This window comes from Mixophyes fleayi, chromosome 9 (genome assembly GCF_038048845.1).
Source record: "Mixophyes fleayi isolate aMixFle1 chromosome 9, aMixFle1.hap1, whole genome shotgun sequence".
Taxonomy (NCBI): Eukaryota; Metazoa; Chordata; class Amphibia; order Anura; family Limnodynastidae; genus Mixophyes; species Mixophyes fleayi.
The window spans coordinates 20,684,451-20,706,645 of NC_134410.1; the positions used below are offsets into that span (position 1 = coordinate 20,684,451).

Here is a 22,195-nt window from a genome sequence, read left to right on the forward strand (position 1 = left end):
GCTTGCAAGTTACAACATTTGGAAGTGTCGCCCTCGCCTCACATCGGATTTCCAGTGTGTCTGTTTACAGGTAAGTAGCTGGTTTTTACATGTCGCTTTCTTCACTATCGTAATAATTATGTAGGTGTAAACACTGTCGGGGTTTACATTATCGTTAACTTGCACTACACCCATTCTGACCGTCCAGACAGCAGGCTAATTAACAGTTGTACATGCAAGGTGTAGTGTAAAGGACTGTTAGTCTGTTCAGTCAGTCTCAGGGGCGGACCTAGATTAATTTTTAGTGGGGGCGATTTTGCATAATCACGCCCCTCCTTCATTCTGATTGGCTGGCCTTGGAAATCCCCGTCCACCACCCGCGATTGGCCCCGCCCCCCTCCACCTGGTCTTGGATCTAAATTTAAAGGACTTGTGCTCCCAGGGGGGGCGCCCTGTATCCGCCACTGGTCAGTCTCTCTCATTACCTGGGGAAAGAGGCTTCCGTAGAGATAGAAAACTGCTAATTGTTCGTAAGTGAACTAAACTTGTCATCTGCTGTTTGTGAGCTGGACATTAGGTCCTTCCACATAGGGACTGTCAAATGTATTAATTAGAGCCGATTTATTCTGTTATTTAATTCCCCCCCCCCCTCTTTAATAAAACTATCTGAGGCTAGTTGCACCAGAACATTGGACTGCTGTCACTTGTTATGGCTGCTAAGTGCCCTGTCTACCCCAGGAAAAGGACCTGACCTGGTGACTATTTACTATTTATTATATTGCACATAAGTTAAATATTGGCTGTTTGTTTCATGTAACACACAAATACTTGAGAGCTTTATTTTTACACTGAAATTTAAAATTGATCTAGAAAATTCCCTACCCCAACTATAAATCTATCCCCACATTTTAAATTTACCTCCCTCTCCAATGCAACATGGTTTTGCCAAGGTGGAAAGTTACTCATTTTTGTTGCTTTACTTTCCTTAATTAATCAGGCCCATTATGTCTCCTCTATTGCTTTGTTTGTTTTGGGAGCTTGGGCAATCTACATAGCAGACTGAGCAGCTGTCGCAGGCTATTGGTGGACTTGGAGACCTCACCCTGCATATTACCGTTTCTCTGGGAAGATCGTAAGTTAGGGATGGATCAGTATAATAGCATACATGCCAACTCTCCCGGAAAGTCCGGGAGACTCCCGAAATTCAGGTTAGCTGGCATTTCTCCCGCATCCCAATCTCACCGAGAATCGCGTCATTTGAAGCGATTCTCGGTGAATCACGCCATTTTGGAGGGCGGGAGGGGGCGGGACGAGGCCAACCATGTCATTTTGGCCCCGCCCCCCACGACGTGAATTACGTTTTCGCGGGGGGGCAAAATGGCACGATTGGCCACGCCCCCTCTGCCCTCCAGTCACGCCCCCTCTTTCCGGGAGTTGGTAAGTATGTATAATAGTCCATGACCATTGTTACATCAATTGTGCAACCTATAAGCGTCTGGAAGCTGTATTGGATATTAAACACCTGATTCATGTTCAGATGCAGCCTGCATTCAACTTAGGTTTTTAATACAAGAGAACGGAACTAGTAGTTACAACCGTTTTCAAAGCCAATCGTATCTCAAGATGCATTTCATTTTGAAATCTGGGTGTAAGTACGCTCTGACTAAACAACACTTGGCGCATGTAGATACACACAAGCGTCTGTGCAATACAAGGTCAGAGCGCATGCAAATACCAGAACAGCATAAAAAAAAATTGTATTCTAAAATAAATAAACAGCTGTGTGAAGATACGTGGTTCCCAAATCACTCGGACACGGTAGGTATTAGAGGAAAAATAGAAGGATGATTTATTCTGCAGAACAGGATTAAATGCAGCACGGCCCCTTAACGATAGCAGGTCCAACAAGTGAGGAAATCAGTTCAAATAAATCCAGTGAGATATGTTCCAGAAAGAAATTACCTTTTTGCTGTCATGCGGTGGCGATCCGGCTCCCTCCTTGTTCCCCTCCTGCGTGCTGCGCTCACACTGAATGTCGGGTGTGACATCATCACACCCGACATTGTCAGTGAGGAGCGCAGCATGGAGGAGTCACAACAGAAAAGAAGAAAAAAAAAGTGAAGAAGGCGATAGAAAGGTACAGTATCTGATACAGGGCCAGGAGGGGTGGACCAGAAGCGTGATAATGGGGACACACGAGCATAATGGAGGGCACTGTGTACAGTGTCTGATACAGGGGGAGACCAGAAGCATGAGGAAGGGGGACAAACAGGAGCATAATGCAGGGAACAGTGTCTGATACAGGGGGAGACCAGAAGCATGATGAAGGGGGGATAAACAGGAGCATAATGGAGGGCACTGTGTACAGTATCTGATACAGGGGGAGACCAGAAGCATGATGAAGGGGGGATAAACAGGAGCATAATGGAGGGAACAGTGTCTGATACAGGGGGAGACCAGAAGCATGATGAAGGGGGGATAAACAGGAGCATAATGGAGGGCACAGTGTGTGTGAAATAGGGGAGACATAAAGGGGGACAAAATCAGCTGATGTGGATGTAAGGGGCATATGGAGAGATCTGATGGGCATGAAAGGGGCATTTAGTTAGGTTTGATGGCATGTGGAGTGGTGTTATGGGTATGTTGGCCATTTATGACATTTTGCAGGTAACAATAAATATAAACTTAATTTTATCGATAATTTACATTTTTATTCCTGTGAGTTGTTGTGTAGGTAGGGGCCCCAGTGCACTGCTTTGCCCGGGGGCCCATAATGTTGTTAAGATGGCCCTGGTGTACACATGAATCGGCATACTGAATGGGACATTTTTTTTTTTCTTTCTTTAGTAGTTAGAATCTTTAACAAAAAAATGAGGCAAAAATACCTCTTGCAAAGACGAAACCAATCCCTTACATTTCTTTTCATCCTCCGGTTGTCTCTCGCGGGGGATAGTAAATCTAATCCTGACCCTTCCCTTTCTCTAAATGCTGGCATTGTTCACAGTGAGACCTTCAAGCTTCTACAAGGACGGTCTGTTGTCCATGTACATGTTCACAGTCTACTTCATAAACTGGGTGAAGTAAGAGCTTGGTGGTTTATGGCACAAGCCTAAAAATTGTAATTCTAATAGAAATTCGGCTGTCGTAATTGTGATTCATGAATATTCAGGTTTTGGGATAGATAGGACTAAGAGTTATATTTACTTAAGCAGAACTGACCTTTTTTATTTGCAGTTATAGAGACGTGAGATTTAATAAAGTCCAAACTTTCATTTTTGGTAAAATACTTTATAAATAAATGACATAACTTGTGCATATTATTATTATCGTAGATTTGTAAGATGTCACAGTGCAGTGCCGTAACTAGACATTTTAGTGCCCTGGGCGAGACAGGGCACCGGCGCCCCCCATCTAAGTGGGAGTGACATTTGCCAAGTGGGTGTGGCCAACCTAATGTGGGGGTGTGGCTAGCACTTTACTGAAGGAATTCTATTACACATATTTGCAAATGCATGATTTTATATATATATATATATATATATATATATATATATATATATATATATATATATACACATACATACATATATATATTATACATACATACACAGTCAGTGGTGGGATTCAAATAAATTACCAACCGGTTCTATGCCCTAGTGACCATTTAAATATGTTATTTAATTGTCTTAACCTTGCACCCTTGTGCTTTTTACATTAATAAATGCATGAAAAGCTTTGAAAATAGGATATATAACAATCAGGTGCCGTGCACATATATGAGCTGTGCTAATGGGTAAAAAGGTACGTAAACTAATGTGTGCTTTAAAAACTACTTACAAGTAGTTTTTACATACAGCTGAAGTTCTGAAATGTGTAATGTTAGTGATGTTTTACACAGGGTTTTTTATGCTATTTAGTTGTCTCAGATAGTACAATTTGAAGGTGAGTGGATAAAAGTTGAGTTATGTTAGCTCTTTTCCAACTTCTTATACCACAGTTAAATAAACTAACCAGAGTTATTTGGCAAGAGAATTTCCCAAGTCCCTCTCACCGGATAGATTCAGCCTCTTTGCAATTTGTGTTCTAGATCCATATGTTTACGAATACATATTAGTGTGACGTTTTACACGTCTTTTACATCAAAACTGTGCCAGACCTAGACCAGTGACCCAAATTTTACCCACTTTAGTCTCAAAAACCACAAACAACTAAAACCGACATTGAAAGCTATTTGCCAAAAATGAATCTTATTATATGAATATTAGACGTGATTGCCTAGCTCTTGTATGTGTAACGGCAAGAAAGTTTATGCTAACTCCGTAGTATCTAGTTTTCACTCTTTCCCTGACTTGATCCCACATAAAATGAAACTGACCCTGCACTGCACATCAATCTTGGGTCTCTAGCTCACCTGATTTAAAAGTGCGGTGGTTAAAATTCTAAAATGGTTGTTAGTCAACAAAATAAACCTTGGGAGCTAAACAGCCCAGGAAGAGCAAGGATGAGTGTCTTTGAACCCCTTTTTCTGGAGAAACACTAATTGAACTGTTTCAAACATCAGAAGTCCATCACATCATTGTGCTCAGGATGTGTACATGTTTACAGTTTTTCATATATGAAAACAAAAAGAAGAAAGTACTGCACTTAGAGCACTCTAGTTTAAAGTGGTCATAAGAAAAATAAAATAAAATATTTTATTTTTTAAAACTTTTATTGATAAGTATTAAAACGTCAATTCAATGACCAGTAGGAAGAGGCGAATTATTAAAATAATAGATTGGTGGAAAATAAATGAAAAAGGTGCATATTTAAAACTCTACCCGGAGGAGGGGCTGGTCATAAATAACCAGAGATATGGCTCTCATGCGTATTGCTAGGTTAATAGATGCATATCAGGCTCATTTTACCATATAGAACTGATCGTAGCAAGAGCTGATGAGGGAGGGATATGCAAAACGGAGATCTAACTGAGCAATGGAACCTAATGTTTGTCCAGATTGATAAAATCTAGTTTGCCAAGAGAGATAAGTGTATATATTCACAGAGCTGTAGCTCATGGGGAAAGATAGGTAGTAAATATGAATCCCCAATGGAGTGTATTTAGCGGGCTGTTTATTAAGTCGGGTCTATACAGTTATTGTCATCGCTACCGTGCCATCGTCTCTAATAGTCTTTCTCAAATTGACTTAATGGGAATATCTAACAGAAAACAAGAGAGAGCGCGCCTGTCACTTGAGAAGCGGTGGTTTAACTGAGCCGACACTAGTATGGTGAGCGCGTCTCCTACAGGGACGCTGTTAATCTAAGTCAGCCTCTAGAAATAAATGGAAATCTCCTATTGCATAGCGAAAGTAGTTATGAGTAACTTGGTGGTACTAGGTGAAACCCTTATCAAGATAATTCTGGGATTTGCAATATGGATCTAGAGAGCAATATAAGCACTGGCATAGCGGGTATTTTATGCAGTAATCATAACCGAGAGCCGCAGCGATATATATGCAATATTTTTGTGTGCACTTTTTATGTGGAAGAATATACAGAGAAAATATTTTGATCAAAGACAAAAGTCCTAGCAGTTTTTTCGCCTCTGATACTTACCAATGCCTTTTGCATGTCTTTACTCTGAGGAGGGAGGGAGGTTCTTCTGCCTTTTACTTCTGCAGTGGAACGCATGTGCGTTCCACCGACAGGAAGTTCGGCATTTGGAACGCAAACTTGCGTTCCAAATGCAGCTTTTCCTGTTAGTGGAACGCATGTGGAAGTAAAGGGCTGTAAATGCAGAGCTAGGTAGCGGGCGGCTGCTGCGCCCCCCTTGGGCTTGCGCCCTGGGCGACGGCACCGCCCGCACCACCCTAGTTACGGCTCTGTCACAGTGCTCCGCAGCACAGTAGGGAAAACAGGACATACATAAAACAAGGACATACAAGGCAGACAAAATTGATATTGGATATCTGCCAATATGTGTAATTAAACAGAGCTAATATCATATGTTGTTTTATATATATATATATATATATATATATATATATATATATATATATATATATATATTCCTTTTCTGCATTTATTTCCTAGTAAAGTGTTCTTCTTACTGAGGGTCTTTCAACTAGAAGCTGAACCCAATGGACCGGGGTGGAAAACTGGGAGAGGACTTGCCATGGCCCAGTGGGAGACAGATCCTGAAGGTGTAGATCCAGATGAAGCATGATTTTAGATAAACTGCATGATGGCATGGTGCACTGACCTCACTGTTCACATCTAAGGCTGGGTGCACACTACAGAAAATTTCTCCCGATGCAATATTGTTAATGAATTACCTTTAGATCTGTGCTCTTCATCTGTCATAACCATCGGCTAAAAAGATGGTGACTTTGTAAACTCTATGGAGATCTGCCTACACTGCTGGTACGGAGTGCGTACACACTGCAGAATTGGAACGTGATCGTTCCATCCTTGATCGAGATTTTTAGTCCGTTTAGAAAATCCAATCAAACAACACGATGAGCTTTGGAACAATGATCGTTGATTATGGGAGCGCACACTCTAATGCGATATTGGTCTGAGAGGTCGTTTATTGTGTGAATGGCAGGATAATCGGGTGTAAAACCTATAGTGTGCACCCAACCTAACCAGGCCATGATTGTAATAGAACGGAATAGGCTGAGTTTGAGACGGAATGCCTTCCCTCCTCCCTTTTGCTTCTGTCTACCTGTGCACACTCCTGCTTCCTCTACAAAGCTATGCACCCCAGCAGAGAGACCTAGGGTCACTTGTGCAAATCGGGGTTCACAGGGGTTTGTGCTCTGCAAATTACCTCCAGAGTGTTTGGCTTTTGGGCAGCCATGCAGAGCATTATTCCATAATCAGTGATCGGCAATGCTCTGCAGAAATGTTGGCACTGTACTGTAATCCCTTCTTTCATCTTCTGCCAAAAAGTCGTGTTGTCATCGCTTGTTCCCAATCAGGTGGCATGATGCCTGAACTAACCTTCACTACAGCTGTAGGATTCTGTGGGTAACATGCAGCAGGTGGGCTCCAGCTGTGCCAAGACTCGCCTTCTTCAGTTCCAAAACGGCATATAAAATTTCCTCCAAATCCTTTCTCCAAGCATTCAGCCATGAAAGCCTTAAGTCTCTGTATCCTGCCTCTGCTGGCCACCCTGTCCGTGGGGCTTTGTCCCCTACCCGCTGATCTGAAAGATGCAGAGGACAACAAGCTGTGCGCCCGTGTATATGAGGACAGCAGCGTATACTATGATAAGTGCTGTGCCGGAGATTACTTGGATATCAAGGCAGGGGACGACGTGCCCTACATCCCACTAAAGTGGCTCAACCGCATTTCCTCATTGGTGGTGGGCACCCGATGTGACCTCACTGTGTGGTCTAAGATACCCAAGGATGGGGTCACCAAGAAGTTCACCAGTGGGGCCCAGCCACGGCTGTCAGAAGTCAAGAAGGGGCTCTTTGGAGACTGGGATAACTCCATCTCTTCCTATTACTGCAAATGTAACTGATAGAGAGACCATGCCGTAGAGTCTCCAGGAACAAGATAAACCACCAAGATGTGAGGACCCACCAACCTGTAGGAGCAAACTATCATTATACTGCAATTAAAGCTTGTGGACCATGAACCACCTTGTGTTCTACTCACTTTAAGAACACTAGAGATAAAATATGGTAGTGTGTGTGTGTGTGTGTGTGAGGAGGAGTGTGCACGACATGAGTAAAGTATGGCATGAATGAGGATACAACGAGCCAAATTTATTTTTGGAGCATATCTAAAGTGCTTTGACGCCTCCTAAAATGTCCCTCTATCCACTTGAATTATAAAAATGTTCAGACATGACTAAAAGTGCTTTATTTTTTAGAGCACACCAGGTGGCTAAGTGGTTAGCACTTCTGCTTCACAGCACTGGGGTCATGAGTTCAATTCCCAACCATGGCCTTATCTGTGTGAAGTTTGTATGTTCTTTGCGTGGGTTTCCTCCGGGTGCTCTGGTTTCCTCCCACACTCCAAAAACAAACTAGTAGGTTAATTGGCTGCTATCAATTTGACCCTAGTCTCTCTCTCTCTATGTCGGTCTGTGTGTGTGTTTTGAAAGTTAGACTGTAAGCTCCAATGGGGCAGGGACAGATGTGAGCGAGTTCTCTGTACAGCGCTGCGGAATTAGTGGCGCTATATAAATAAATGGTGATAATGATGGTGATGAAGGGCGTCCAACTTGAGCTATGTTACATTCAGTAGGATATATTTATACCATATATGTGAAAGAACATATATAGAAAAAATACATTACCCAAAGCAGCCCATTATGTACTAACAAGCTCTAACGTATAGATGTTATTCTAAAGATTAATAAATAATATTTTGTTTTTAAAAAGAACAGCAGAGTTTTCTATAGAGAGGATAAATAGAAATAAGGAAAGAGAAATTAATAATAACACGCACAGAAAATATAAATGAAGAAAATACATAACAGAAAATAATCTTCCTTTATTATGATCCGATCCGCGATCCCTAATAATGTACACATGTAAAGTACGCCTGTAATTGTTAAACATTGCAGAATAAAATATGGGGTCTATTTCGTGGGTTGAATTCATTTTGTATAGGTTGCTAGGGGACGAATCATTTAAAAGTGTATTTTATATAAATTGTTGCCTGTTTTTTCCTTACACAATGCCCATAAATGAAAAAGAGATTCAACGATTTTAACAAAAGAAAGCAGTTCTGTCCAGAAAAAAAACAAATATAATTCACAGGAGTGGCGTAAATAAATAAAAAAAAAGGTTATTCCTGGGAAAACTAACAGTGTAAATAGCCTGGCCTCCTGAGCGAGCGCATCATCTGAAGCTTCTAGCGCTGAAGTGGTTAAAGGCAGGAAAGCAGAGGGACCCTAAAATAAACAAGAAGGCCACGAGAGTAGATTTACTAAAGCTTCTAAAAAAAAAAAAATGGAGATGTTGCACATAGCAACCAATCAGATTCTAGCTGTCAGTTTGTAGAATGTACTAAATAAATGAAGCTAGAATCTGATTGGTTTTTCAAACCCGCCGGAAAACTCTCAGCTTGATACATTTACCCCCGGTAGAGAGAGATTCACACTGACTATTTCTAAATACTGGCATCCCTCTTCAGATCTTAATTGTATTAATACATTATGCTCACAATCTGCTTATTTCTTGTGTAATACATTTAATAATTCAGACTGAACATTTCCAAATACCAACATGAACAGAACTGGAACAATGTTCTTACATGGAGACCCTTAGGCACACAGCAAACATTACATTTAATACTCCTAGTTCTCCTTTCTATTCTTAATACAAATAAAGATGGCCATTGATTGTTACACATGGTGAGGAGATGTCTCCACCATGCTGAGATAAGAACTGGGAATCAGATGAAAAAAAAGTTTCAAGCTCGTAGACAAAAATGTGAACCAAACAAGCAAAGCTCAGCACACCGACAAATGTTCAAGGTCTGGATTAGATTTATTTATTTGAACAATGATACAAATATACTTATCTAGCGCAGGTTACAATATTAAACAAATACCTCATTGGTTGCTATAAGCAAAATCACATGTTCCCTTTGCATCAGTTTACCTAAATGTGTCTAATTGTGTAAAAATATACAACGCCAATGTCCATAAGCAAAGGGATGACCCACATCTTACTAAGAGGCTCTGAGAGTAGAAGACTAGACATAAATCTACAGACTTGCTTTTACTATTCTGCGTCTTTCACAGATATATATTTTTATACAGGTATTGTTCGGAAAAGCTTGCAGCCAAACCCAACTCACAGAGTCTGTAAGAATGTCCCATAAACTCATATAGCTCTGATTTGTCACAGCCAGCAGCAGAACAGAGATAAATACACGGGGCTCTATGTGACAGTACAGAGCGGCCGTAGGGCTCAGTTATTGGAGCAGAGCAGCACCAGGCATAGGGATTGTTCCTTTCATACAATACAGCTTACTTCCAAAAACGAACACACAGGAGGGGAGGGCGGGGCTTTTTCCAGACTCCTCCCTCCTCTGGGCACTTCCCAGTGGGAAAGCCACATAAAAGGATCTAAAATAGGCCAATATGGAGGAAAGAGGGAGATCACACCACTCTTTCCTCCCTACTTGCCCTAGTATGTAGACTTCATAACATTTAATACAGTACAGGTTATTGTGCTCGCTGACACTAGAGGCAGCGTGGAGCACATACTCAGTGCATACGGTTAGATGAGTTTGGAGAGCCTGCTCGGCATACCGCTGAGTGTGGTGGAAGATGGAAGTTCTACCAGGGACCCCTCACATGGTTTCGGTACTCTCCACTCCCCTCCAGTATTTGGGCTCAACCTCGAAGCTGAGCGAATAAAGTGCTGTCTGCCACCCGGGTGCGGTGGAATCCCAATACTGACAGGTCTTTACTCTTGTGCAGGAAGTGAACATAGCGAGCCCCGGGTCCATAAGACTTGAATATATGGGAGACCTAGAACATAAAGAGGCTACAATCAGTGTGAGTGTGAGTGAGCCTGCACTGTGTGCACTACAGTAATTAGGGCTGGATTTACCATATAGGAAAGCTAGGACAGAGCAGTAGGGTGTTTACGGAAATGTTTGTGGTCTTCAACAATCATCTATTTTCTCCAGTACAAATGATGGTAGAGGGGATGTCGGACCACGTGCCGTAAACATATCGGTTGCACAACTGCTACCTAAATGAGCTTCAATTCACTCATGATCCCTGAGGCATCATGAGTAGGTTGGTAGGTTAATTGGCTACTATCAAAATTGACTGTGTGTGTGTGTGTGTGTGTGTGTCTGAGGCATCATGAGTAGGTTGGTAGGTTAATTGGCTGCTATCAAAATTGACTGTGTGTGTGTGTGTGTGTCTGTGTGTCAGGGAATTTAGACTGTAAGCTCTAATGGGGCAGGGACTGATGTGAGTGAGTTCTCTGTACAGCGCTGCGGAATCAGTGGCGCTACATAAATAAGTGGTGATGATGCTGATGAGGCAGCACCAGCAGGATACACAGACCTAGCAGTCATGACAATCTAATTTCAGATTGTAGAGTTTCTTGTTCGGGTGACTGTGAGATTCCCTGTGTCTGTGTAATTGTGAGTCTTTCATTGATGCCTGTATGACAGGGATAATGTGTGTATGTGTGATAGGGAGATTGTGGAGATTGTGGAACCCCTGGTATGTGTAAGATTGGGAAGTCTGTGTGTATGTATGATAGTGAGATTGTGAAACCTCTGATATGTATGTGAGCATGATTGGGGGAACCCCAGGAGCTGTACGAGTGTGAGAATGTGATAGTGAGATTGGGGAGTCTAGTGTCAGTGTGTATATCAGGGAGATATCTATATGTGTGTGTGGGAGAACTAGAGAGATCCTTGTCTCTCTCTGTCCTGTATTTATAATTATTTAGCTTAAAGACTGGGGTAACCCCTCTCACTTGATTGAACTCACCATGTTCCATCCTTTGGGTTCCCCACTCATGTCATTTTCTGGGGTGAGGTCCAGCTGACTTAGGACTGTTTTCTTGTCCTCCGCTAGTATGGTGACATGCAGTTCATACACCTGTTTGTGGAGCTTGCTGTCTTCATACCTGAATAATACCCAGGTGATGTGAGAAAGGGAATGTTCTAACAGGAAATAGTCAGAACTGTAAAAAGTCACCAGTGTATTTAATGCTCTGCAGTGAAACCATCTGCAGTCCAATGACAATACATAAAATGAATCTAGCGGCTCTCTACAGTTTACCAGCATTGTACGTTACACTGCTTCAATACACTCACCAGTCCAGAACGTAGATATCAGGCTGATATGAGTCCAACAACTCGGGCCAGAGACCTTCAGACAACAGATCTACCAGCTGTTCCTTCACACACCAACTGCAAATATCAGCCACACGTTATTAATCTTACATTGTCATGTTTATTTCCTAGTCCAACATGTCCTTAGCTGAGGTCCTACACAGTTTGTTATTGCGTATTGCCTTTTCCTATATAAATTTCAAGTATACCTATTCTATGTCTACAAGAGACGGTCAATCTGGTGCCTATATTTTGTTATGTGTTTATCTTTATTTTACTTTCTAAATTGCCTAAATATTGAATTAGAGACTATAAATTATATAACAGACACAAAGGTCCAGAGTTTGTCTTCACAGGGCACAAGTAACTGTTATCGGCCTGACGTACACTTACACGGCCATCTATGCATTGGTCAGGCTATTGATAAAGCACAGAGCAAATTGATTTTCTTGACTCATGTGTCAAATGTATAGACCCACCCAAGATCTGCAACAAGCGGATCCAGGGGGGGGGGGGGGGGCGATCGGGGCAATTGCCACACACCTCCCCCACCCCCCCTAGCAGGCAGCCTTAGCTGTCAAAAAGGGGGTGGGGAGTAAACCCCCCCCCCCCTAAATCGCCCGCCCGGAAAATAAAATTCTAGATCCACCCCTGTCTGCAAGTGCACAAACAATATACTGTATAAATCACCTGCCACATCAAAGCATCTCAAGCAGGTGAGTTTATATCCCAATATAGCTATATTGTGCACAAAATTCTCATTTATGTATATGCTGACACATAGTGATTTATATATTGTTTGTTTCTGAGCACCGGACAACAATTTTCTTTCGTTTGCACATACACATTGGTCTTAATTGTCCTTGGCTGCTGTCTCAAATGATTTTATTAATTTCTACACATTTCGCTACCTCTCCTCTTCCACTCAAGGGGGTATATTTACTAAACTGCGGGTTTGAAAAAGTGGAGATGTTGCCTATAGCAACCAATCGGATTCTAGCTTTCATTTATTTAGTACTTTCTACAAAATGACAGCTAGAATCTGACTGGTTGCTATAGGCAACATCCCCACTTATTTAAACCCGCAGTTTAGTAAATCTAGCCCAAGATCTTTTTACAGGTATTTTTATATTATCAGGTGTGACTATGAATATCTCATCTCGTGAATATCTTACTGGCATGTTTAAGGGGATTATAGGTGCCTGGAATGCCCCTATGACCAATATTCCTGAAAAGTTGTAAAGCTAATGACCACCAGGTGGCGATGAACAGAGCTTTTATTCACAACATATATTAATTTTTAAAACATCGTTTGCAGATAACTCCAGGAAAGAGTGATGTATACTAAGGCTGGGTACACACTGCAGATATTTTCAACCAATGTATTATCTACAACGATTTTACCAACGACTGAAAAAAAAAAAGTCCCGATCAGCATGCCGATTCATGCGTACACACTATACATCATCATCATCATCATCATCATTTATTTATATAGCGCCACTAATTCCGCAGCGCTGTACAGAGAACTCATTCACATCAGTATTACACATATACACATTTTAAAAGATTTACCCTCAGCTCTGTGCTCTTCATCTGCCATAACCATCGGCTGGAAAGATCATGGGGTATATTTACTAAACTGCGGGTTTGAAAAAGTGGAGATGTTGCCTGTAGCAACCAATCAGATTCTAGTTATCATTTATTTAGTGTATCTACAAAATGACAGCTAGAATCTGACTAGTTGCTATCGGCAACATGACTCTGTACCCCCATGACTCTGTAAACTCTATGGAGATCCTGATCGTGAGTGCATACACACTGCAGGATTGTAAAAACATTGTTCCATAGCTGAACAAGATTTTAAGTTCTGCTGAACAATCAACGAAACGAAGATCGATACTTTGGAACGACTGTCATTCATCCTGCAAGTATACACATTAATGCGATATCCAGCCAAACGGTCATTTATTGGGAGTTTGTCCCAATAATTGGCTGAAAAACCTGTAGTGTGTACCCAGCCTTATTTGTGTCTATTTTATATATTTAGTCTGTATATAAAAAACAATGTTATGTGGAACTGGAGACAAAATAATAAAATAGTGCTTATGAAATTAATTTGTTTGCCCTGATGATCATTCTTATACCATAGCATTTACATTTGGAATCCCCACCAGCAAAATCTTGCACTTGCTCCTGATATTATACTAAAGCACTATACATTTTATATACAACAGTGAGTAATACCATATCTGACAGATGTTTTGGCAAAGTCAAGCAACAATTCTACCATTTGGCCACTAGGGGCACAGTTTCATTGCAGTTAATGGCAGAGGGTGTGCTGTCTGATTGCGATGTGTGAGTCAGAAATGACCGCGGTTTGTGCAGTCTGTGGTTCATGTGACAGGCCTGTGTGGTGTTGTGCTATAACGAAGAAGGACGTTTCAAACCTGTAGATGGGCAGATAACACACGACCACACCAGGGGGGATATTAGTCCTGTCCACAGGAATCTCTTCCGTACTTATCTGCCAGCCAGTGAAATTACCTGGTAAGAAAAAGGTGTGTGAGAGACAAAAGAAGACAGAGAGGGGAGAAGGAGAGCTGGGGTGTAAGGATTGCTGCTACAAAAGAAAAGAAGAACAGGTTACTATGGGGGAAAAGGAGGAATTTATAGGGTTAAGACAAAGGTACCTGATAGAATGCAGGAAGCTACAGCTGCAAGACAAAGGTGAGAGAGAAAGGAGGAGGATATCCCAGGGAGATGGTAACTGAAAGATAGCAGGGAGGTGAAGGGGGGGCAGGGTAGACAAAAATGTGGATACAGGGGAAGAATTCATGTTCATTTTTTTTTTAAATTTAGGAATGGGGTGGTCGGGGACCCAGAGTTCTGTTTAGCCCAGGAATTGATATGCTTACTGGTTGCTAGCCCCTTCCTTCAGACCAATAGTTTACTGGTGGCGCCATGGTGGGGGCTATTAGTTTAGGTCGGGTGGTCGGACCATTAATTTAATGCTGGGGTGATTTAGTGGTTATTATTATTGAGAATATTGCGGCTGATTGCAGGGATGGAGGCCTAATTACTAAATATGGGTGCTAGGGATATTTGCTTTAGAGTTCCTCACCTCCAGAATCTCCCAGGGGGGGGTCCAAAGGGTTAGAGCGGGAAGGCACAACAATGTGATTGTGATGACCGCGGCCCAGCTCCCCGCTGCACAATGACACTTTCACACCATCGCGCAGTGGCTGCTGGGGCCAGGGTGTAGCACATAGCATCATCAGGGAATGACCGACGAGGTAAAATCAAGTCATCAATCACATCAGGTCCTCCCTGCCTTCTTTAGAAGAAGGAATGGTGGGATCAAAAAGGGTGGCCTAATCTCCCGGGAGACAAGGAGAACTCCCCCAAATTCAGGAATCTCCCAGACGTTCCCGTGAGAGTAGGCAATAATGATTTAATGTCAGTTCTGGAATGGGGGAGGCAGGTCTACAGTGTTCACTTGTTGCTCGGCTATCCGCATTTAACGTACTTACACCTTTCCAAAACAGTCCCCCAGCATTTTAGGATCCAGACAAGCAGCAACCGAGCTTAAGACAATAGCAGCAGCTGGTGGTGAAAGCTGAATGAACAGGTAGGAGTGAGCCTGCTAACCATCCTGACTTTGCTGGGACAGGCCTGATATTGGGGGATTGTCCCACGCAGTCAAGACTGCAGGGATAGTTGAGAGGTATGTGTGTTCAGCATTACCTGTGTGTCTGAAGAGTAAAGAGTTGGAGGATACCCTAAGACTATCTAAAGCAATAGCCACACCCACTTTTACATCATGGTGGAACCCAAACCTGCGATGGCTCATCCAGTGCCCTGCCCGCTATCAGTTTGGCCCCACCCACTGACAAGTCCCGCCTACAACATGAGGCCACTTTCACAATATATTCCAGGGTCACTTTAACTTACCAATTCTCCCCTGGATAAAAGGTGTATGACTGAAAGGAGGCAGCCATGGGGAAAGACAAAGATGTGTGAGAGAATGGAGGAGAATATTGGCGTAAAATCAGATGTACGGGGAATATAGAGCTATGAGAAAGAGAGCGAGAGTGTGACATTTCTATGTTATGATAGCTGTATTCTATAGTGTGAGACATTTACTTTATCTATGGTAGGGTTTTAGCTTTAAAGACATCTTAATAAAGTTGCCTGTCATAATAATCCTTGTGCACTGTACTCCACCCTGTATTCGGGTCTGCTACTGCTTTACACTGAGAGGTAAATTTATCAAGCTGAGGGTTTGAAAAAGTGGAGATGTTGCCTATAGCAACCAATCAGATTCTAGCTGTCATTTTGTAGAATGTACTAAATAAATGATAACTAGGGGCCTGATTCATTAAGGATCTAAACTTGAGAAACTTCTTATTCCAGTCTCCTGGACAAAACCATGTTACAATGCAAGGGGTGCAAACTAGATTTTTGTTTTGCACATAAGTTAAATACTGGCTGTTTTTTCATGTAGCACACAAATATCAACTTTAAATTTCAGTGTACAAATAAGCTATCAAGTATTTGTGTGCTACATTAAAAAACAGTCAGTATTTAACTTATGTGCAAAACAGAAAACTAGTTTGCACCCCTTGCATTGTAACATGGTTTTGTCCAGTAGACTGAAATAAGATACCTCTTCATTTAAGATCCTTAATGAATCAGGCCCTAGAATTTGATTGGTTGCTATAGCAACATCTCCACTTTTTCAAACAACCATATATTATCTCATTATATTGAGAAATCACCAAATGCTGCTATTCAGTAAACACCACAAAGTTATACAATATGTAGGAAAGATAACCTTGAGGCATTTATAGCATTGACCAATAAAACACTTAACATTCACCTAGTTAATACAAGTTGTAGGTAGAGCTGTTTCTCTTATCTAGATGTGCAATAACTCAAATACATGAGTACAGGGTGTGGTTTCTTAATACAGCGCTCCTGCTTTATACAGCCAGCTGAAAACACAAACCAATACTTGCGTTATAACGAGGGTGGCGTTATAAAGAGGGTGGCACAGGGCATGGGAAGCTTTCCTTCCTCCCCTCTGTGGTGTGCACGTTCAGCTGGGGGCTTAATAAGATCCCTATTGTGTGACCGCTGACACCTCAAGGGAAAGGGAATGAAGTGACGTGAAGGGCGGGTGCAGTGGCGGAGGAGGAGGAGGCAGAAGGATCATGTCTTATGGAAAGAGAGCAGAGGAAACATTTGGGGCCCCTTAATAAACTTGCTCTGGGTCCCCCAAAGATCTAGTCCAGTGATGGCTAACCTGTGACACTCCAGGTGTTGTGAAACTACAAGCCCCAGCATTGTTTGCCAGCTATCAGCTAGTTATCTACTGGCAAAGCTTGCTGGGGCTTGTAGTTTCACAACACCTGGAGTGTCACAGGTTAACCATCACTGATCTAGTCCCTCCCTTAGGGTAGCATTTAACATAATTAATTGGCGTTAAATCGCTTGTGTGCAGAGAATATACCAGGCGGGAAGCTTAGGTGCTGGTATATCTGAATAAAAATGATGTGATGTTAAATACTTTCATGTCAAAAAAGACAAAAGTATTATAGGAGTGATACCTTTATTGTCTAACCCCAAAAAAATATTATTATCACTCCTATAATACTTTTGTCTTTTTTGACACAGAAGTATTTAACATCACATAGATTTTTCCCCCTAATACGGTACTGCAATAATATTTCTTTTTAAATATTTTTTTTGCTACACATCTGAATAAAAATGAGAAAGGAAGACAGGGTATCTCCTGGCAAAGCACAGCTAATGCGGGAGAGAGACGTAAGCAATTAAAAAAGAAAAATTGCAGGGGATGGAGAGGAGTGTGAGTGACAGGATGAAGAGGAGTGTGAGTGACGGGATGGAGAGAAGGGTGAGTGACGGGATGGAGAGGAGGGTGAGTGACGGGATGGAGAGGAGGGTGAGTGACGGGATGGAGAGGAGCAGGAATGACAGGGGATGGAGAGGAAGGTGAGGGTGAGTGATAGGGGATAGAGAAGAGGGTGAGTGACAGGGGATGGAGAGGAAGATGAGAGACGGGATCGACAGAAGCAGGAGTGACAGGGGATGGAGAGGAGTGTGAGTGACAGGGGATGGAGAGGAGTGTGAGTGACAGGGGATGAAGAGGAGGGTGAGTGACAGTGGATGGAGAGGAGGGTGAGTGACAGGGGATGGAGAGGAGAGTGAGTGACAGGGGAGGGAGAGGAGCAGGAGCGACAGGGGAGGGAGAGGAGCAGGAGCGACAGGGGATGGAGAGGAGCAGGAGTGACAAGGAATGGAGAGGAGGGTGAGTGACAGGGGATGGAGAGGAGCAGGAGCGACAGGGAATGGAGAGGAGCAGGAATGACAGGGAATGGAGAGGAGGGTGAGTGACACGGGATGGAGAGGAGGGTGAGTGACACGGGATGCAGAGGAGGGTGAGTGACACGGGATGGAGAGGAGGGTGAGTGACACGGGATGGAGAGGAGCAGGAATGACAGGGGATGGAGAGGAGCAGGAGTGACAGGGGATGAAGAGGAGCAGGAATGACAGGGGATGGAGAAGAGCAGGAGTGACAGGGAATGGAGATGAGGGTGAGTGACACGGGATGGAGAGGAGCAGGGGTGACAAGGAATGGAGAGGAGGGTGAGTAACTGGGGAGGAAGATAAGTCATGTGAAGGACTAGTTATGCAGTGCTGAATGGTGAGGAAGGAAAAGACTGGAGGGAAACAAGTGTTTGTGTGTTACTGCACACACTGGGTGTGGACGGTATAATGATAGAAAGAAACAATAGTTACATACTATACAGGTAGGGACATGAAATAAGATACAACATTGCAGAAGAGAATGATACAGACCTAATGTCTCCAGGGGCTTCTTCTGAGGAGGTGGGTCAAATTCCTCGAGAGGAGGAGATTGGTAGGTAGATAAACCTAACAGAAAAACAGATGAATGAGTATACAGGTTAGATCCTGCCCGGTGGCGACAGAAAATATATTTAGAGAGAACAAATAAAAGCAGATGAATTATAGCTGTTACATCAGCAAGGAATTGACTTTATTCCTGACATCAAGAGGCATATTTACTAAAGCTTCTAAAAAGACAAAGTGTAGGTGTTGCCCATAGCAACCATTCAGATTCTTACTATAATTTATTTAGTCCATTCTAGAACATGATAGCTGGAAACTGATTGGTTGCTATGGGCAACACCTCCACTTTTTATTTTCTTAGAAGCTTTAATAAATCTACCCGCAAGTAGCTACACTGATACTTTGTTACATTGCAAGGGTCTAGAGTGTTTTTTAAACTCTTTTATGCATTCAATACAATTTCAGAACAACTTTGCCTTTCAAACAGAACAAGGCGCCCTCCAATGACAGCACAGGGAAAGGGCCCCCCAACATTACAGAGCAGGGAATAATAAAAATGAAACAGTCACTGACAGCAGAGAACTAATATTTGTAATATTTAGCACAGATCTAGCCAGATGGGCCTTACAATGTTTTGCTCCATAAGTTCATTTGATCTATTATCCCAATGTTTTTTTATTTTCTTGGAATTATTTGCTGGAATCTTTCATTTTGGCTCAAACCATTAAATAAATGAAACAAATTTAGAATTTTTGACAATGCTGACGTGTTCAAACTGTGTAATCGAAAAAGTCCTCAGCGCAAACTACACGCTTCCATATCTGACCACAGAGGAGCATCAGGGACAGTAATTATTGTATATCCTTAAAAATGGTTTTCCTGATGTTCATTGTGAACGAGTTTCGTCATGAAGGTTAATTAAAGAATTACTCAGAAGTCAACAAAATTACCAAATAATTCTAAAAGCAACATGTTGGTACTAGCTAGGTAACACAGGTACGTTATACGCATACAGTCTGGTAAGATGCACAGTGCTGAGTGGCAAAAGACATACAGAACATACCTTCTGGATTTGGGCTTTTTAGGAAGTTCCTCCCAAAAGGTTTTTTCTTATATAGGTCTCTCCAGTTGGTGCTGTCTGGGAGGACAACTTCCCTCTGCTTCAGGCCCCATTCTTTGTCACACAACTCAAGCCAGCCTTGGGCAGTCTCCGGTTCCTTTTCCAGTGACAAATTGCCTGTATTCTGATCCGTCTCTCGGTGTTCCTGTAGTTCCTGAGCTGTCTCTTTGTGATTTTCTTGCTTCTGGAATATCTCTGTGTGCTTCTCTTGTTCCTGGACTGTCTCTTTGTGTTTCTCTTGTGACTGAGCTGTCTCTTTGTGTTTCTCTTGTTGTTGAGCTGTCTCTTTGTGTTTCACCAGTTCCTGAGCTGTCTCTTTGTGCTTCTCTTGTTCCTGGACTGTCTCTTTGTGTTTCTCTTGTGACTGAGCTGTCTCTTTGTGTTTCTCTTGTTGCTGAGCTGTCTCTGTGTGTTTCTCTTGTTGTTGAGCTGTCACTGTGTGTGTCTCTTGTTGATGAGCTGTCTCTTTGTGTTTAACCAGTTCCTGAGCTGTCTCTTTGTGCTTCTCTTGTTCCTGGACTGTCTCTGTTTGTTTCTCTTGTTTCTGAGCTGTCTCTTTGTGTTTAACCAGTTCCTGAGCTGTCTCTTTGTGTTTCTCTTGTTGATGAGCTATCTCTGTATGTTTCTCTTGCTGTTGAGCTGTCTTTGTGTGTTTTATCAGTTCCTGAGCTGTCTCTTTGTGTTTCTCTTGTGGCTGAGCTGTCTCTGTGTGTTTCATCAGTTCCTGAGCTGTCTCTTTGTGTTTCTCTTGTTGTTGAGCTGTCACTGTGTGTTTCACTTGTTCGTGAGCTGTCTCTTTGTGTTTTTCTTGTTGCTGAGCTGTCTCTTTGTGTTTCTCTTGTTGCTGAGCTGTCTCTTTGTGTTTCTCTTGTTGCTGAGCTGTCTCTTTGTGTTTCTCTTGTTGCTGAGCTGTCTCTGTGTGTGTCTCTTGTTGATGAGCTATTTCTGTGTGTTTCTCTTGCTGTTGAGCTGTCTCTTTGTGTTTCACTTGTTTGTGAGCTGTCACTGTGTATTCCATCAGTTCCTGGGCAGTCTCATTGTGTTGCTCTTGTTGTTGAGCTGTCTCTGTGTGTTTCACCAGTTTCTGGACTGTCTCTATGTGTTTTTCTTGTTGCTGAGCTGTCTCTTTGTGTTTCTCTTGTGGCTGAGCTGTCTCTGTGTGTTTCCCTTGTTCCTGAGCTGTCTCTGTGTGTTTCACTTGTTCCTGGGCTGTCTCTTTGTATTTCTCTTGTGGCTGAGCTGTCTCTGTGTGTTTCACTTGTTCCTGGGCTGTCTCTTTGTATTTCTCTTGTGGCTGAGCTGTCTCTGTGTGTTTCACTTGTTCCTGGGCTGTCTCTGTTTGCTTCTCTTGTTCTACAGATGTCTCTTTGTGTTTCTCCTCTTCCTGAGCTGTCTCTATGCATTTTTTCTGTTCCTGAGCTGTCCTTTTGTGTTTCTTTCTTTTGTGTTCTTGAACTGTCTCTTTGTGTTTCTCTTGTTTTTCAACTGTCACTTTGTTTTTCTCCTTTTCCTGGGTTGTCTCTTTGTGTTTCCCCTGTTCCCGAATTATCTCATTGGGTTTTCCTTGCTCCTGAGCTGTCTCTTGGTGTTCTCCTTGCTCCTGAGCTGTCTCTTGGTGTTCTCCTTGCTCCTGAACTGTCTTTTTGCATCTTTCTTCTGTCTCAAATGTCTCCTTGCTATTGCCCCCCTGCTGCTCTCCTGCAGTGAGTATACCTTGTTTCTGCAGTGTCGGTGTACTCTCTGTCAGCGCTGTACGACTGTCTGTCTCTGGCTGTCTCCGGACCACATCATTTTTCTTTCCCTCCTTCTTCTGTCCTGTTTCTTTTTGGGTTCCAGGAAAACTGACCTTCACTATAATGTCTTCTGTGAGTTCACCCCTTCCAGCCACATAGTGCTCTCCTGCAGCAGACTCCTGCTCTCTCCCTGCACTCTTCTTCCTCTCTTTAGCCCCGTCTTGCTGTGAGCAGTCACTCATCTTCCTGTCTGCTCTCTCTCCTGTCCCAGGTGTGTATAAGGTGCTGCTCCCCAGAGAGGAGGCTAGGTGTGTAGGAGGTGTGTGATAGGATGAGTAGTAGGAAGAGAGGGAGTGTCAGAGAAGAGAGCGTCACTGTCATCACTGTGCCTGTGGCTGATACAAGAGATGTGACTGCTCTAGAGCTCCTGACCTGACTGATTCTCCAGGTGTGCTGTCATAGGCATCTCATAGACCTGTCCCGCACATTAAGGCTTTACTCTTGCAGCATCTGAGGTGTATGTCAATCATAGAGCACTGACATTATACTAGTGGGACAATGCACCATGGTGCAAACCTGGATGTGACAAAATAACTGATGTGGGCAATAGCTGCCTGATTGAGACATCAGACGTTTCGGAAATGAAGAC

The 22,195-nt window shown here is 42.7% G+C and overlaps 2 protein-coding genes across 2 annotated transcripts; one reads left to right on the plus strand and one right to left on the minus strand.

Annotated features, from left to right (window-relative positions):
- Window positions 1–7,096: 7,096 nt before the first annotated feature.
- On the plus strand, window positions 7,097–7,553 carry SYCN (syncollin). Its single transcript, XM_075185936.1, has one exon. The coding sequence runs from the start codon at window positions 7,097–7,099 to the stop codon at window positions 7,490–7,492; it is 396 nt and encodes a 131-aa protein (XP_075042037.1). The 3' UTR covers window positions 7,493–7,553.
- A 1,901-nt stretch (window positions 7,554–9,454) lies between these two features.
- Window positions 9,455–21,975, minus strand: LOC142102149 (uncharacterized). The gene is made up of 6 exons (XM_075186804.1): window positions 19,757–21,975; window positions 18,682–18,756; window positions 14,247–14,343; window positions 11,779–11,874; window positions 11,450–11,588; window positions 9,455–10,465 (listed from the first exon to the last, which is right to left on the minus strand). Exons 1-6 carry the CDS (start codon window positions 21,786–21,788, stop codon window positions 10,328–10,330), a joined length of 2,577 nt encoding a protein of 858 aa, XP_075042905.1. The 5' UTR covers window positions 21,789–21,975; the 3' UTR covers window positions 9,455–10,327.
- Between the last annotated feature and the right edge of the window lie 220 nt (window positions 21,976–22,195).

Excerpts from the sequence above, each read along its gene's own strand:
- SYCN (XM_075185936.1), top strand. The coding sequence starts at position 7,097 with ATGAAAGCCTTAAGTCTCTGTATCCTGCCTCTGCTGGCCACCCTGTCC.
- LOC142102149 (XM_075186804.1), bottom strand. The coding sequence starts at position 21,788 with ATGAGTGACTGCTCACAGCAAGACGGGGCTAAAGAGAGGAAGAAGAGT. Across the intron at positions 18,757-19,756 it reads AAAAAGCCCAAATCCAGAAG|GTTTATCTACCTACCAATCT; the intron begins GTATGTTCTGTA and ends TTTTTCTGTTAG. Across the intron at positions 11,589-11,778 it reads GATATCTACGTTCTGGACTG|GTATGAAGACAGCAAGCTCC; the intron begins GTGAGTGTATTG and ends GGTATTATTCAG.